At 36.8% G+C, this 17,462-nt stretch overlaps 1 protein-coding gene across 1 annotated transcript in view; it reads left to right on the top strand.

Annotated features, from left to right (window-relative positions):
- The window catches only part of TAF1B (TATA-box binding protein associated factor, RNA polymerase I subunit B), a 45,804-nt gene extending 30,258 nt beyond the window's left edge, over window positions 1-15,546 (top strand). The window contains exons 9-15 of the mRNA XM_058802182.1: window positions 3,672-3,819; window positions 5,855-6,032; window positions 6,338-6,384; window positions 9,150-9,240; window positions 9,685-9,755; window positions 11,646-11,871; window positions 14,928-15,546. Of these exons, the coding sequence (XP_058658165.1) occupies window positions 3,672-3,819; window positions 5,855-6,032; window positions 6,338-6,384; window positions 9,150-9,240; window positions 9,685-9,755; window positions 11,646-11,871; window positions 14,928-15,147 (981 nt within the window). The 3' untranslated portion in view covers window positions 15,148-15,546. The remainder of the gene's footprint in view (window positions 1-3,671; window positions 3,820-5,854; window positions 6,033-6,337; window positions 6,385-9,149; window positions 9,241-9,684; window positions 9,756-11,645; window positions 11,872-14,927) is intronic.
- Window positions 15,547-17,462: the final 1,916 nt, after the last annotated feature.

Genomic DNA, 17,462 nt, shown 5'->3' with positions numbered 1-17,462 from the left:
CCTAATATATACCACAGAAATACATCTTGAAGTTTTTAATTTATGATTGGATAAGTGAAAGTTATACTTGGAGGGTGTGTGGCATATGATCTAACACTGTCCTCTATTTTCCAAGTACTCCTCCCTTGGGGTTTAATCATGGGTTGCTGGAGGCAGAGTTTTTTAACTAAAGGAGGGAGGCCCTGGCTCTGGATCTTGCTTTCCTAGTGAATTTGCTGGTTGACTTCCAAGGCAACTTGTTTTATCAGGTTCTTTTCTTTCAGAGATACATAGCTGAGTAGAAGGTGGTAACTTTTATTAGTTTTGAGGCTGCTTGTATGCTGCATCTTTACTTAATATTGTCTCAATATTTGCTGTGTCGGTTGTGTGGAATTTGGGAGTTCTTTCTCTTTTAACCCTCCCAATATGTTTGAAATTTGACAGAATAAAAGATTTTTTGTGTGAACCCACAGCTCTTTCAGAGTTAAACAGAGTATGAACAGGGCATACAGTGGCTGGTGAAAACAGCCAGTGCTTGGTTACTGCAGGAACCCTTCAGTGTCCTTAGCCCTGGCCTTTCAGCCCTGTGCTGTGTCTCAGGCAGGTGTGACCTTGTGCTGGATGCGGCTGTGCTTGCAGCTCCCAGTTCCAGAGGTGACTTTGCTGCTGGAAGCAGGGGTTCAGTTCAGCCTCACCATCATGGCATAGTGCTGGGACTACTACAGGGAATGTGTTTGGGCTTAGGCTTTAAACCCTGGGAAACAGCAGTTGATTTGGTTGATCTTTATCTTCTATTAGGATGCACATTCTGTGTTTTCTGATCTCTTACGAACAGACGTCAAGAACAGTTTTTGTCTGTTAACAGTGTTTTAAAAATAATTTAAGTGGTAGCTCTCAGTCTTAATTTTTATTTGTAGTTTTTATACCACTTTTTTGTCTTCAGAAAAAAAAAAAAAAAACATTGGTTGTCATTGCAAAGTTAAGCACTCTCTAGCCATTTTGAAAAAGAACCCAGTTGCCTTCTGTGGATTGCAAACAAAAGCTTTGAACCAAAAGCAGATATTGGGCAGAGGGAAGAAGGTTTGCTTGACCAATACCTAGGATAGGAAAGCTGTCTCCTTGCCCTGGTGCAAGGAGGGAAGCCAAGGTGAAAGTTGATAAAGGTGTCTATTGGAGCCCTCCAGTTAAGATCTATATTCCTTAAAGTAGCTCAGTGTCAGATTAGACTTTGGATAACTCTGTTGGTGATAGTTTGATGTTTGAGAACAGGAATGCTTCAAATTACTAAATTCCCAGTGTCTTCATTTATTTTCACCTGTGATATATTATCAAGAAGCTACTAATTCAACTGCTTTTCATTAGGGGAAAGCATATTTTCTTGCTATCTAATTATGAATAGTATTCATGTAATGTTCTTATTTGAATTATGTGGGACTTTAATTTTTCTCCCAGTACACTCAAGAGAAGTTACCTATGATTCAGGTTTTGTTCCAAGATTGGTTTGGTATTCAATTTAGCACTGCTTTTTAGAAGGAATGGGAAGTACTGTGAGCCTGGTCTTCTGCAGAGCTCTCTGGTAGTGCAAGTTTTACTTGTTTCTCAAGATAGTCCTGGAGCAGTCTAAGCCAATTTTAACACTGTTTAGAAACTATAATGAACATGATACAACTTCCTAACTGTTACAAAAAGTTACATGTGTAATAGTAGGTGACAGCAGAATTATTCATTTGCCTTAGCATGTGTTCATGCAAGTCTGAACTGCAGTCTGAGGGGAGATCATTTAAAAAGAGACAGCGTAATGTTGGTAATCACTCAAAACAAAATTTGAGCATTGGCTACAGAGCTTATATTAAAATAAATGAAGGCAAATTATTGAATGAAACTACATTAGGTCACATCATGTCTTGTTGTAAACACAGTTACTCTGTAATCTGAACTAAAAAAAGAGCAGAAGCCTGCATTCACTTTTGTTCAGAAAAGTTCTGAAGTTGTGCATAAAGTGTAAAGCCCTGCTAAGTTTCTTTTAATGGAAGGTTCCAAATTTACAAATTGACTTTATAAAATATGAATACATGATAAAGTGCTTGCTGAATTAGAAAAATCCCTAGCTAAGGCAAAAAAATCATTGCTTTTTATACATTTAAAATGTTAAAGTAGCCTGAACAACTGAAATTGTTGCTTTTAGAGGTAAATTGAAGTAATCATTTTAACTACAGAAAATTAAGAATATTTAATGAAGCAGCTCAGGTATTGTGAAATGAGGGTCAAACCTCAGATCCATACTTACGCAAACTTCAGGTCCTGCTGAGTTCATTATGAATAAACATGTCAAAATCTTGCTGTAATTTATATTCTCCTATAGCAGCAAACCTCAGTACAAATTGTGCGAACTTTCTCATGCAGCCAATGGTTTCAAAAAGAGAATTTCAGATTTATAGTCACTAATAAATATGCAAATATGGATTTTTTTTTTTCAACTAAATAACATGAAAGATTCTGTGGAAGGGTTCTAGAGGATGTGGGCCTGGTGCTGAATGGGAATATGATTACAAAAACCAAGGAGAAGGCTAAAGTGATGATTGGGTTTTTTTGCCTCAGTTTTTGAGAAGCAGTTTAGGGAACATGTGAATGAAGTGGACATATGAAGGTTCATGGGCTGCAATGAGATGCTGCACAAGTGTTGAGGCAGCTGGCTGGTGTCACTGCAAGGTCACTGTCACTAGGATTTGAGCAGTTCTGGTGACTGCACAAGTCCTCAAGGGAGACAGGGCATCCTTCCTCTCTGCTTGGCACTGGTGAGGCGCATCAGAAGTGCTGGGTGCTGCTCAGGGCTCCCCAGTACAAGGGAGACATGAATGCAGTGGAGAGAGTCCAGTAAAGGGCTCTGGAGATAGGGGAGTGGGGCCTGACAAATGAGGGGAGCTGAGAGCACTGTGACTGTTCATGCTGGAGCTGGAGGATAGTCAGGGCAGGTATGGTGTGGTGCCTGCAGGAGGCTGCAAAGGAGGAAAACCAGATCCTCAGTGCTATCCAGTGACTGGATGAGAGGAAAAGGGCACAAATTGAAATACAAGAAATTCCATTTAAGCGTAGGGGGAAACAAAACCTTTTTTCCTTTGTACATTGGAGTTGGTGAAACACTGGAGGAGATTTCCCTCAACCCTTGGAAGCTGCCATCTGTGGCCATGTTCAGTTTCTGACTGGATGTGCTCCTGGGCACCCTGATTGAACTGACCCAAGCAGGGGCCTGGACCCAGCGGTCTCAAGCAGTCCCTGCCAGCCTCCACCTTCTGTGCTTCTCTGACCTCTTAGCCCTTTAGACAGTTCACCCTCAGTTACGTCTCTATTGTTTTTTTCCCAAAGCTCTCAGTTTTGGAGAATCTGGATGCATAATGAGCATTTCACAAGAAAGGTGGTGAGATGGTGGAAGATCTGAAGCAACTTTCTGTTTTTTCCTTTTGTATTTCATGGGATTTAAAACTAGCAGTTTCTCTTTGCAGTACTGTAATGGCTGTAATTTACTGTAATGTAAGTGGCTCCATTCTTGCATGTGTGTTTAGTTATAGTTTGCTAAAAAAATCTGTATAAATAATCCTGTATTAAACAATTCAGAATTTAACATCAATAATTTTAAATAGCTTAAAAATATGGTAATAGAGCAAATGTATAACCCCTACAATCCTGTCTTGCAGTCGTGGCCTGAATATAAAGAAGTATTCAACAAAATGCATGAGCTTGCAGCATTTTTAGACCTGCCTCGTTTTCCAGATATAACAGAAAGCTGCTTTCTTCATCCAGACATGCTGTGCATGAAGTACTTGATGGAAGCTAATTTACCTGGTAAATATTTTCCCTAGCCTGAACTGATAAAATTTTTCTGTGGTTTATTAAACTCTAGCAAAAAGGCTTAAATTACTACTTCAAAGTGCCTGCTCTTTTCCTTCTAATTTATTCCCATTTCAGCTTGAACTGAAAGATATTCTTTCTATAGAAAGCACCTTCCTCAAACATTTAGAGTACGTGTTATGGGCCCAGATATGCAGGGGCACTCTGATGTTGGTTCTGTAAGGCTGTGGAGTGGATCATTCATTTTAAATCTTTCAGTATCCATGTGAACTAAGAGGCACCTGTTGAATTCATGTGATATATTAACTTCAGCTAAATGATTCATGTAGTTGGCACCTGATTGCTTAGCTCTGAAATTCTCATATGTAGTAATGGATGTATATTCTTTAATAAAGAATATATTTTGTGTATTATATAATATTGTATATTACTATTTATTTTAATATTAATTGATGGTGTGTGACAGATCAGCTTCTGTCTCACTTCATTTATATTTTAGTTCTGTAATGATATATAAGTATTGACTGTTTTTGTCTGTCCTATAATGAAGTCTTGAATATTGACTTGTCAAGGAAAAGACCAGTATGTCCTAGTATGTGAACTCTCTGTTATGTTACCATATTTTCTGTCAAATATCTTTGTGACTGAAGATGAGTTACACAGACAAGTAGCCTGTAAATTTTTTTCTCAAAACATTCCAATAGTTCATAGTAGGGGAGGGAGTTATTGTGTTATTTTGCAATTAGTTAGAATGAATAAAAGTGTTTGGTTTTTATATTTAGTCACAATTGAATAGAGAGACGATAACCAAAAGGTTTAGGGCTAAAATTCTGGAGTGGTAATTCTGATTTTGTAGTTTTATGCCAGTGTTGTGATCCCATAGAGGATTACATTATTTTACAGATTGTGAAGTATAAATTGAATTTTAAAAAGGCTGCAAATTTGTTATTTTCAGATCTTTTACAGGAAATGCAAAACTAAGTACTCTTTGAAACTTACTGCAAAAGAGGAATATATTGTCCTTTTCCATGCAACTTAGATTTTTATCGTGTATAAGCATTTTTTTTATTAATTGAAAAGGGCTGCTGCTGTTGTCTAACAACTCCTAAAAGAAGGCAATGAATTGGGAGTGTTAAAGGACACTAAATACCAACTAAGAGACTCTTTTATGTATCTGAAATTAAATATGCTTCTAGTATTTATAAGAAAATTTAGTTTCCACTTTTTTTCTGACTTTTACTGTTATGTGCGAGAGGATTGAAAACAGGTTCCTTCTGAACTCTTTGTAAGCAGCAAGAGGGTATAAGTACAGCTGGATTAAGGTTGTACTTAGTCATACATTGCTAACCTTTGTGGAATCTGATGGTGATGTAATCAACTCCTGTATTTCTTGCTGAACAGGAAAGGTGAGAAATTTGGGGGATTTGTATCTGTGAAAAATAAGCAGAGTAATAAGAGCCTGTATAGATGCCTGCTGTGCACCTTGTGGGGCTGCAGCTGGATCTCCCTGGCACAGCTTCTGCTGGGGAGCAGCGGTGCTGCCCTGCCACCACCAAGCTGCTCTGCCTGCACAACCAGCTGCTTTACAGCCAGCCCTGCTCCTCCTCTGTGCAGGGCTGATTCCTGCCAGGGCTGGTCAGTCAACATGCAGGAAAAAAGTTTGTGACAAGTTTTTTGCTTTTGGGCATTTTTTTTGAAAATATATTTATGTGGATTTGCAATAGGCTTTCCTGCAAGAATATTCAGGATGATCTCACTATATTATTCAAGTAACATCAAAGCACTATTAAATATGTGACTTTTTTATTCTCCATATGAATATATAATAAGTCACAAGTGTTTTCCATGTAAGCACAGTGAAGGTTGCCTAGTATTTTTAAAAGTATCCAAAAATACTCCTCAACCGAAAAAATATGGTTGTCAAATGGTCCTAAAATACCTAAGCAGTGTTTTCCTCAATGCCCAACATATTTGCACCGTAAAAACATTTCTAGTTTGTCTTAACATTTTATGTTTTTATGTTAATCAGATGAATTGCATAATTGGACTTGTCGAGTGGTGAAAAAGACTGGTATTGGAGAAGTGGATTTCCTGACTCTAATGCCTGGAAATAAGTCAACAAGAAAAGTGAAATATGATGTTCTTGCTGCAGCAGTTATTGTAGTTGTGCTCAAATTATTGTTTTTATTAGATGATCACTATGAATGGTAAGTGTACAGACAAATCTGTAGCAACCCTCAAATTTCAAGTAGTGCAAATGCTTGTCTAAGATTGTTCTTTCTTTAGAGTTAAATTTATACTACTCGAATTTCACTTAAGTTCAGTAGCTTAAACCATACACTTGAAGGCATTTTAGACATGAAATATTAATTACTTTTAAAATTCATTGGGTTGTATCTGATAATTGGAATAAAATTAGGATGACATTTTTGTCTGTTGTATTTGAACTTCATGTGAAAAGTGAAGCATTTGGATCTACAAAAGAGCCTGATTTTTAAAATTTTTTTTACAGGTTACTTTCAGAGTTTGCTGAAGAAAGAAATAAAAACAACACAGAAGGTATATAAATATTCTAGTAGAAGCAGTGTAACGATTTTGTAAATGAAACTGTTTTGCAGTAAGGGTTAGAAAGACTTTTCTTATTGATCATGAAAATGTGTTTTTGTCATTCATTAAGGGGAAATTTTATTTAGAGAAAAGAGTAGATCCTGTTCATGTAAACTGGCCCCAGAGTACCTGCACAATTCTTTTTGTTTGGGATAGGGGAGTTTGGTACACATTTTGCTGGGTGCCTCTCTTCTTCTGCTTGTGCATGTTTGCCTCTTGGTTTAGAGTTTTATGTGTGGTAGGTGGAGATGAATGGATACACCGTGAAAAGGGAGCACACTTTGATCATAAATAGCAGATACTTACTAGGGGCATCAAACCACATTTATGATAAAATCCAAACTTGTTTAGTCTTGTTAAATAAAATGTCTTAGTGTGTAACATATTTCAGATGTAATCTAGTTTCTTAGTCCAAATAATCCTGAGAGAGTGTGGAAAAGCTAGCAGCAATTAAGATGGAGAAGATAATGGTGTGAACATGGTTCTTTGAGGGCAGAAAGACCAAATCAGAGATTAGAAATCTTCAGGAAGATGTTCCATGGCCTGATCCAAATCACAGTTGAAGATGTGTTGCAGTTTATTTGCAAGGCCTTTTATCCAGTTTTGGGTCATTCTGACCCTTCTGATGCTTTGTTTAAAATTTAGGTCCATAATAAAATTATGGTGTTAGTCATGTGTGAGCTCAATTACTGCTGTAACTAGAGACATCCCTGTTAACTAAAACTGGTAATTTTCACATTAAGGTGGAAACACAAACTTATGGTGGATTTTTATTTTCCTTTTTACTTCCCTTGAAAACTTGAAGTACATGATAGTGACAGGAGTGAGGAGTTGTGCAACTGCTTTACAAGCTCAGGCTCATTAATGTCTTAATGGGGTTTCTCCCTTATTAACAAGTCTCATTGCCCTTGGGAATTAACAGCTCATTCTTTGCCCACTTTTTTACTTTAAAATCTGCTGGTGCAAATGATCCATGTGCTGTGTTTTGTTGTCCCTGTGCTTAAGATGTCGGGGTGATGGTGAGCAGCTGCACAAAGGAGCTGATGTGAGAATTTCTGTTAGATGACTGATCAGTGCCAGAGCTCAAAACTGCCTCTGGCATTTTCCCAAAGTTAGAGTGCTTAAATGAATAATGGTTAATACTGAGTTTTAAAGATTCAATTTATGTTGACTCCATTCTCAACTTAACTATCCATTCTCTAGTCAATTTTTTTAAATTAAAAATAGTATTTCAGCTCCTACATTTCTTCAAACCACACTAGAAGCAGTACAATAGATAGTTATAGTTACCTACCATGTGTGTTCTGTGAACTGCACACATCCACAATATGGGTTTTGTTCAAATAAAAGGTGATTGAGATTTATGTAGATGTATATATATGTGTGTATCAGAGCTGTGTATTTTCCAGTCAGCTCAGCTACATGAATGTCAGACCAGCAGTACTGGCCAGGTGAAGGGTTATTACAGTGTAGCATTGTGTCTCTGACAATGGATTTGCATGTGACAGATGTTAATAATTCATATAAAGTTTAACACCAATTTCTACTGGCTCCCACACTGCTCTCCTAGCAATTTAGGAGTATTTACTTAAACCTCGGGGTTTAAGGAGCTGATAAAAGAAGTTGTATCCAGACCTTTGAATTTCAAGGACTTCTGAGGGGTCTTTGTTCCTTTCATGTATCTCTTGCTTTTTGAGACCATCTATGATTTTAGAATCTAGACTCTCTGAAGCAGGATAGTACAAACAGCAGAAATGCAAATAATACAAAAGGTACATAAGTTTGATTGTAAGAACAGTGTATGCACCTTCAGGAGAGTTTGAACAACTGGCTGGCAAAGCTGAGCATGACGCAAGCATCGCATGCAGTGCAGCTCAGGCCATGGGGAAATGCAAAGTCTGGTTAATTCACAATGCAGATATTCCACCCAGAGGGATAAGAGTTGATTATTTTTAAATATGTAAGTCTACACCATATTTCTGTTTGGAATTCTTATCCCAGTTGGTCTGCTTCAGTCTTGAGCCTCTTTGGAGGATCAGGGATAAAGGTGCTGCTAAATGTCCTATGTCTTCATGTTTTTGCATGTGCTGGTAAATGCTTGTTCACATATCAACAAGTGAAGTTCCTGTGCTCCAAACCATGAGAGACTGATATGAAGACCATTGTCTAGTTTATCTTTCCAATCCTATAAGATTTCAGAGGTAGTGGGATTGACAGTGTGGAGCTGGTGAAACACTGCATCTGTGAAATTTTATGTGAAATTTTATATGAAATACATATGTGAAATTTTGCATCTGATCTTCTTTAGATTTTATTTTTTTAAACTTAAGCTTGATGCATAGTTTCATTAATCCCTTGAATTCAACTCTGAAACAGTTGAAGGCCACTCCACACAGTGGAGAACTAGTTGATTTGGTAGAGAGGAGGTAGTTTCTAGGCTTAGCTTTCCAGAAAGGAGGGAAAAGGTTTGACTTGTGCTAAATCAATGAAACCTAAGATATGGGGCTTCTTTGCACTTCCTATGACATGCTCTTCTTTCGTTCCATTTCTGTGTTTCTCTTTCTTACAGAATTATTAGATCAAGTATATTTTCTTTAAGCGCATAGCATTTGGGTTAGTTTGTATACAGGTGCAAGATGCAGGGTCTAAGTGCTTATGGACCTTCTCTGTCATTTCTTTCATTTCTTCCCAAACTAAAGTGTGTATGTTTTATTCAGGGGGCCCATATTTTGAGTTCAAGAAGTGGTATGAGGTGGTGAAACATTCCTTGGATGTGGAGCAAAAGAAACTGGATGAAGAAAAGGCCAAGTAAGAGGTTTTTAAGTACTTCTTTTTTAAGGTAGACAGTTCTGCGTGAACTTCTGATCCCTACAGAAATGAAAAAAGTTAGAAATTTGTTCCACATATCCATTCACCAAGCTTGAGTGAATAGAATGACTGTTTTAATTTTCTATTTATACTCATAAGCTTTATCCACATTATTTATTAAATGCTCACTTACTGTGAAAAATAGCTTATACAGCTGAACAATTAACTGATTACAGTAGATCTGGGCTAACATGCCTTGGTTTACCTGCTCAGAAAAAGATTTCCTTTATATGTTGGAGGGGCAGTGGCTCTTAATAGCACTAAACATTAGATTATTTTGATTTTAATTTAAAACTTTAGCAGTATTTGTAATAATTTATTATTCATTTATTCATTTGGTCCAGCTTTCTTTTTGTTAACAATTCTTATGTCTCTTACTGGTAGGTATCTGTGGAGATGTGAAAAGCCATTGTTTTATTCAGTCAAGAATAAATCTAAAGTTCTAAAGAGAAGACGTGAGTAAACTTTGCTTCTTCCCAGCAACACAGAAATCTGCTCCAACTTTTCCCATCATAGATCTTCAGCTGTGACTGATAACATTTACATCTTAAAATATTTTGTCTCCTCTCTTTCATCTCTGGGTACAATTAATGTAGTACTGTTTTACAACCTGTGGCTAGAATTTTTCAAACATGCACAGCTGAAACTGCCTTTGCCAGTCTTCCCAACAACCTACTGAGCCATGTCTCAGAATGAGTGCTCTTGTCCTCATCTTCTCTAGTTTGCCTTTATGTCACTGTTCCTCGTGAGTTGTCGTTCTTCTGTAGCTTTCCTGTCTGTTTCCTCCTTTAGTTTCTTGAATGCTTTAGTATGAATATCCCAGTATGTCCTTTAGTAGATCTTGCATGTCCCTCTTCTCTCCCACTCCTTGCAATCCTCTGCAAAAAGCAAGGAAGGCTTTACTTGGGTAGCCAGCACCATGTGGTGAGAATGCAGGTACAGCTGCTGAATTTTAGTAGCTCTGGAAGTACTTGTGAGAAGTTTCTGGAGTCTGTATTGACATAAAAGCAAAGAAACAAAACCACAAAACCACAAAACCCCAGTTGTCTGCAGAAATAAGGAAAAGCAGAATTTTATTCAGCCAAATGAGATCTGGAGTTCTTCATTCTACGTTTTATGTTATCCAGAAAGCAGCAGGTATTTGAAGAGAGTTATTAAGTATGGCAAGTGGTATTTTTTTTTATATGTTCTTTCAGTTTCTGGAAGTGATGGTTCAGGGACTTCTAAACAAGTTGTATAATCCTATTTGGTATGAATTACACATGTTGGATTTCTCCTGCAAGAAAACAGTGGGAGTTTGTTTAAGTACTCACTCTTCAAAATCCTGTTGGAGTGCTCCTGCCATCAAGTCATGTTCCATGGAAAACTATGTTTAGATGTATTCATTTCAAGCTGATTGTTTACTCACATGCCCTTTAATTCATGCATTTATAGGAAAGGAGATTCCTCTTCTGGCTCTGCTTCTCTTGGAGCTAGAAGAGGACCACTTAGATTATGGAGCTTTATCATAATGTTGTGAGCAGGAATATCACGTAATTGCAACTGGGCAGGATTGATCTTAAAGCAAATGTACCACAATAGAGATGGTGCTCTAGAACACGTTTTCAGAAACCTTCCTGAACCTTTGATTTTGATCATAGATTTTAGTGTCATCTTGAAAGAAAAACTTCCCAGTCCTTGGATGATTTTCGGAGGTTTTTTTCAGTGTGTTTTTTTTTTCAGTACATGAATGTGTTTCTTTAAATACAGCTCATAAAAAGCAGTTAAAGGTCCAACAATGTTTTTAACCTGCTTTTTATCCTAGAGAAGCAAGGCATAGGCAGTCATACAGTGTGTGCTGATCTATCATGATACCTTCTTTCCCTTCTCAGCCTCAATAACTTAGGAAAGCTTGTCGTTCATCCACTAGCAGCAGGCAAACATGGAATGGGTTTTTTTTATTGTTGGGGTTTTTTACCAGTTGAAATTTGCTTCATGGAAAGCTTAACCTTCAATCCATGTGTGTATGAATGTGCTTTCTATCAGCATAAAAATCCTGGCAGTATCAAATGGATTTTACAGGTTTTACCTGCAGGAATGTTTTAAGAGTGCCCCACTACTAATATCATTAGGTATAAAAGACATGGCATTTTGAATTATGTTTCAAAATGTTTCATTAAAACCTGCAAAGAGGGTGGCAGAGATAACCTAGAGACTTCCAGGATTTCTCAGTCTTTCATGGAGAGGTTAAAAAAAAAAAATTAAAAAGCACAAATACCCCATTTTCTTGTTGTATAAGTCACCTCTAAACAGTATTCTGGTACTTAGTAGTTTTACATTTGTTTATTTTGTTTCTCTTTGCACAGAAATGGTTGTGAACTTACAAAATCAGTTTGGCAAGCTGTCTGGTTCAGTGCAACGTGCTGAAAAGCCAAATCCTTCAAGTTTTCAGTTAAGTTGGTCTGAAGAAAACACAGATGGGAGTTGTTTTCACGGGCATAGCCTGAAGGGAGTTTTGCAAGAAAAATGTGGTTTACTGACAGTCATGAACCCTGACTATTGGCTGTGTACAGTTAAACTATGTAATGAGAAGTAAGTATTCACATTTTTGCTAAATAAATTTTGGAAAGTTCTCCTGAAAAGAAAGTCCTGTACATACATTTTTGCAAATGACAAATACAGGGTGTGTGCACAGCTATGTGCTCACATACAGTTACAGTCATTTCTAGAAAGGGGTGTGTGAGGAATGGATAGTCTTGGACTGTGAGTAGACAAACTGTAACATGAAGAGTGATCAAAATGAGCTTATGAGAAGAGAGATGAGACAAAATCAACAACTAGAGTCACATGGCAAGAGTAGCAGCTAGGTGCAAATACTTCATTTCTTTACAGTGTTTTATAAAAATATGTGTGATGCAGCTCTCCAGAGAATGGAAAAACAGTCCCATTCCTCTCCTCCCTGGCCTCTAAAAAAGCACAGAAAATTAATTTTCTAAATCACTATACTGATTTTTTGATGGCCTTAATCACAGTGACTTCTGGATCATATACCAGACTTTGGTTCTGCTATTGGTTGTATTATGAAACCCTAATCCAGAAGAGGAATGTACTGGTGAATATCAGTGAGGAAGATCAACTCTTGTAGCTGGCTTGGAGTCTCCTGAATTCTGAATTTCTCATGTATGCTATTGAAAAGTGGTTTTTTTTGAAAGAAGGTTTGGTTACATTCATGTGAAATGAGATTTCATTTGTCTGTTGAGTAACATGTGATATCTTTATCTGGTATATAATTTGAAATGGTATTCAGAGATCAATATCCCCTGTGCAGTCTGGTCCTGATTTTAAAGCATTCCATTCCCTTTGAGATTAGCTGGGTTTTATGAGTATGCTGTTTTTTCTGTCTTCGGTGGATTTAGTTGCTTATCTTTATTTTCCTTTTCACATTACTTTTCACATACCCACAGTGACATAAATGGGTTGGAATAATGTAAGCACAGTGTTACCTTACAAGAGGTTTGGTTATATGGATTCATTCTTTTGTATGAATAAGAACTTTTTTTTTTTTTTTAAGGGAGTAGAGGTAATAATCCTTTTACCACAGATTTGCGTAAATCTTATGTACACATTGAGTGAGTGGATATTTCGGTGTATGCTTGTGTGAATAATCTTCCATGCAAAGTCTGTTTTTAAACCTACATTTTCATATGTAATATATTAAAATGTTAATGGCAAACTGTCATTAGCCTTCATGAAACAAGATTTGAATTTAAATTCTTACCAGTTAAATTTCCCATTATATCATTTGCAATGCAAGTAGTTAAGTATACATCTGACACTTATTTAACATTGGAAAACAACATGTACTCCCTCAGATATGAGGGTTTATCCTCTGTGTATGTAGAATAGAGCTAAAAAAAAACTTACAAATTCTCTATATTTAAAAATCAGCATGGCCTAACAGGACTGCTATAATGCTTTATTCCTGGGACTAAAGTATGATTACAGTGTCAGCAAAGCTGAGATCAGTCAAATCATTGGTGAAATGTTTTTTATGTTTTATTTTAAAACTTTGTTTTAAACTGGATTCTAAACTGATTTGCTGTTCTATTTATTATTTTCTATAATTCTATAATTCTATTATTCTATTATTCTATTTATTATATTCTACCTAAACTATTACACCTAAGTTTTTAGGTGACAGGAGTTGTACTCAATGTTCATAAAGATCTTTTCCAAGCTGAAGGGCTGTATAATTCCATACATGATGAGGTACTAGAGTGTGTGAAAAATGTTGTAATTCTTTTGGGAGGTGTCAGGTAGGGCAGAGGATGGGATGTATGGCATGAGAGACCTAGTTGCAGGTTTCCAATGTGCCAGACTTTGGGAGGCTTTGAGCAGACTGTGCTCCCTGAAGTGCAGCTTGCCTGGCACTCAGGACAGGTCTGACTGTTCCTCCAGTTTGAGGTAAAATGTAAATGTTTGCTGGGCCAGAGGGAGCGAGCAAATGACTTTATAGTCTAGTAATTAGCACACTTACCTGTAAATTGGGACAGACAGATCCCAGTTGTTGTTCTGGTGAGTATTTAAGACAGCTGCTCTGAATCAGACACAGGGAACATTTTAAACTGCTTCTCCACATCCCAAGGCAATACCTAGTAAGTTAGAAGATATATAGAGTTTATAGGTGAATATAGCACCTGAACCCCCATATCAATGTACAGTGTTTTTATTTAAAAATTGAAACTTTGTAGTATTTTAAACTAAATTTGAGCCTTATCCAGTTTGGTGTTTTTCCAACCTAAGTTGGTGAACTTAATGTTTACAGAGCTATCTCTGCAGCTTGTCCTCTCTGTCATCTTTTGTTTGGTCTGACACTTGTTACCAGCAAATCTAGTCTGCTATTTTCATTATATACTTCATCAATAAAATCACCTCATCATTTTCATTAACATTTTAACCACAAAAGCTACAAAATAATGAAGCAGAAGGCTGCTACAGCACTAATTACTTTCTGTTGACCTCATCAGTGTTTGCTTGAGTGTTTCCTATGTTACTCTTTTACTCCATTGACTTAATTTAGCTTTTCTCTCTTGTTTCTATACATGTAATTTGTATTTAGCACACAAAGGCAATGGACAATAAATGAATGGGTTATTATCCCATGACATAGTGTCAGGAAGATGAGAGGGGAAACCCTGTGGAGAGAGAACAGAGTAAAGAACCTAAGGTGTTTGAATTGGATAGTCTTAGAAATTTAAAACATAGGGTGAGGTAGTCATTTTAAGACTTTGCTACATTTTCTAAAAGCTGGAAGAACAAACAGTGATTCCATTTAGTCCTGAAAGTCAAAACATGTATTCTTTGCCTGGCTGAGTAAGATCCTGATTCATAATGCAAGAAGCTATAGTGGCTTTTTCTTCTTAGTGTGTTTGCACCAGCTCTGAAGATACCTTGGTTCAGTCCTATGCTTCATGGTTTTGCAGGAGTGGATCACTTCACAGGAATCAACACTGTAAACTAGAATTGTGATTTATGCTGTTGGTAAAGTGTAAAGTTTGTCTCTAATTACAGTTTAATATATAAATGCTAGCTAAATACTAAATGTACTTGTAATTTAGGGCTTTTGTTTTCTCTCCATTTCTTTTCAGATTGTGTGGTCATCTGGCTCATTACAGAGAAGTGGAGTTTCCCCAGAGTTACCATTTTGTGCTAGGGTTGTTCTCTTTTCTACTGAGGATTCAACCCTCTTATATCCATGACGAGGTGTGTATGATAGAACACAGACTTTTTAATAAAAAACTCTGTAAAAAACTAAAATACAACACAGTGCTAAGGAAGATAAAAAGGCCTAAAACCTCCAGTATTTAACCCATGTAAATTAGTTGGTTGGATCCCAAACCATGGTATTACATCTGAACTTACACTGATTCTTTTGTCTTATGGACATTTTTTGTAAAGATAGGAGTGCTGAGATCGACTACTATACTTCAGTTTTAGTGTCATTTTATCTATAATTTAAGTGACTGTTACTGAGAAAGGAAACTGCCAAGGAAACTGTTAATGACCATTTATTTCATTAATTTGCATCAGAGCCAACAGGAAGCTGTGAAATTACCATTTTTTGGGGCATAATTGTACATATTTTGAGTGTACTGGACATGACATTAACATCTAATTACATTGTGAGATTTTGCAATTAAAATACCTATTTTTTTTACCTACCATTGTATGACAGTAAATATATTTCTGTTTCTTATTTTGTTTTTAAATACCATGTTAACAAATTAAAGAAACAGTTGTTTAATGTTGTCATTGCAGTGAGTTTTTTCTTTATTATTTCTAAACAGCATTCCAGTTGTTCTGGAACAACTCTGCCACTGTTTTCTACATTTCCTTGCATACTGTATATTTCTCAGTCTCTTGTTGTGCCTGAGACTATCATTTAGGTTAACACCTTTCAGGTCCAAGTTCCATTTCAGGCTTCACAGATTTTGCAGATACTTTTGTACCTAGTATAAAATCTGATCCTAGCTGCCAGGTCCTCCTGTCATTCTTCTTTTGCAAGTCTACTGTTAAAGCCTTGAATTTCTTCTGACCACTTTATAATGCAGCATCTTCAGCAGCTTGTGCCCTGGCCATTCCACCAGTTTCTCATGCTGGATCTTATTTGTGCACCATGTTTTTATACTGTCCCAGAGGACATGTAAATGAAGTTGGGTGCTGCCACTACATGAAAGACACCATAACAATATAGATACATATATTGAACCTAGATGCTGTGTAGATACCCAGATGAATAATGCTACTTTCAGCTGAATGAAATTAAAGTCATCATTTCCAACCATCAGTACAGAGTACAGAATTTACTAAATCTGTTTGATCAAAACCAACAACTATTTCTAAGCATTGTTATAATTAAGAAAAATGGTGGCTGCAGACTTGACAAAGAGTAATGACTTCCTCCCTGAGCAAGGGCTTCAGTGAGATGTAATCTGGCAGGGTAATCGGTTCGGTGAGTAGATTGCAAAGGGTTTAAACCATGAAGTTGTTTAAAAATTGGGAACAGGTGAATGATAGGAGAGGTGATGTGCCCTACCTGTCTGGAGCAAGTGATAAAGTGGTATTTGACATACAAGCAGGGCAGACAGGACTATTAAAAGTAAGTTTTAATAGTTACATGGAAATACTGGCAAACCAAGAGGCTTGGCTGGCTCAGTAGAGGCAGGAGGTAATATGGTGTCCTGATTTGGGGTGACACAAAAGACACAGTTTGGGTGAAAGTTTTTGCTTTTTCAGGTATTTTAGTTAATTATTGCAGAACAGGGATTTAAAGCAATGGTCCTATAAAGTGACTAACAGGCAGATGAGAAGGCATAGTTGTAGCCATACAGCAGTAAACTGTGCTTGGTGTGGGAAGAGGAAAGAGACTGAATTATTACTTGGTTGTATGGGTTAAGAGATTTCGTAAGTGGGCACAGGGCAGTATGTCTACATCTATTGCCATGCTGTGCTAGATACCTCAGACTTCTGGCGAGGTGTGTCTGAACTGATGTTTACATTAGTGGACTTGGAACATAGCAGTTTAAATCGCCTCTCGTGTCTGTGTTTGTGTTTTAAAATTAGCCATTACCTATTATGTTTGACCTCACCTGAGTGAATTACTAATATTTGTAGGTATTTGGTAAAGTTAGTGTTTGCACTTTTCTAGAAGAATATTTGTATCAGTTAAAAATCTATAGAAGTGTAATACACATTGTCACTCTTTTCAACAGTGCTGGCTCAAATGACTGAAAGCGTCTCATTCTTCTTACTGTAATATCTGTTAAAGTTTTGAATTACCTATCTAAAAGACACCTCAGTATACATAAAGGATTAATTTAATTCAGAAGTCTTTATTTGAAGGACTTACACACTTAATTATAGGTAGAGCTTTCTTCTAAAACTACTGTAGCAGTAAAATCTGAGCTTCGCAAATTAAAAATACTGTGCTCATTGTTACAAACGTAAGAAAGCTCCCTTACATGTTAGGCTAAATTAAGGCTGTACTTTAATAAACTGGCATAAAGCTCGCAGTTAATCATCAAGAGCCGTGTGCCTTATGGACACACAGGCTAAGAGTCAGATTTAAAATAAAGGGTGTGCCCCAAAAATGCTTTTTGTTCGTTCTGTGCAGTTTAATCAAT

This window comes from Ammospiza caudacuta, chromosome 3 (assembly GCF_027887145.1).
Source record: "Ammospiza caudacuta isolate bAmmCau1 chromosome 3, bAmmCau1.pri, whole genome shotgun sequence".
Taxonomy (NCBI): Eukaryota; Metazoa; Chordata; class Aves; order Passeriformes; family Passerellidae; genus Ammospiza; species Ammospiza caudacuta.
Note: the sequence above shows the minus strand (reverse complement) of the source record. Positions and strands in the feature narration are given on the sequence as shown.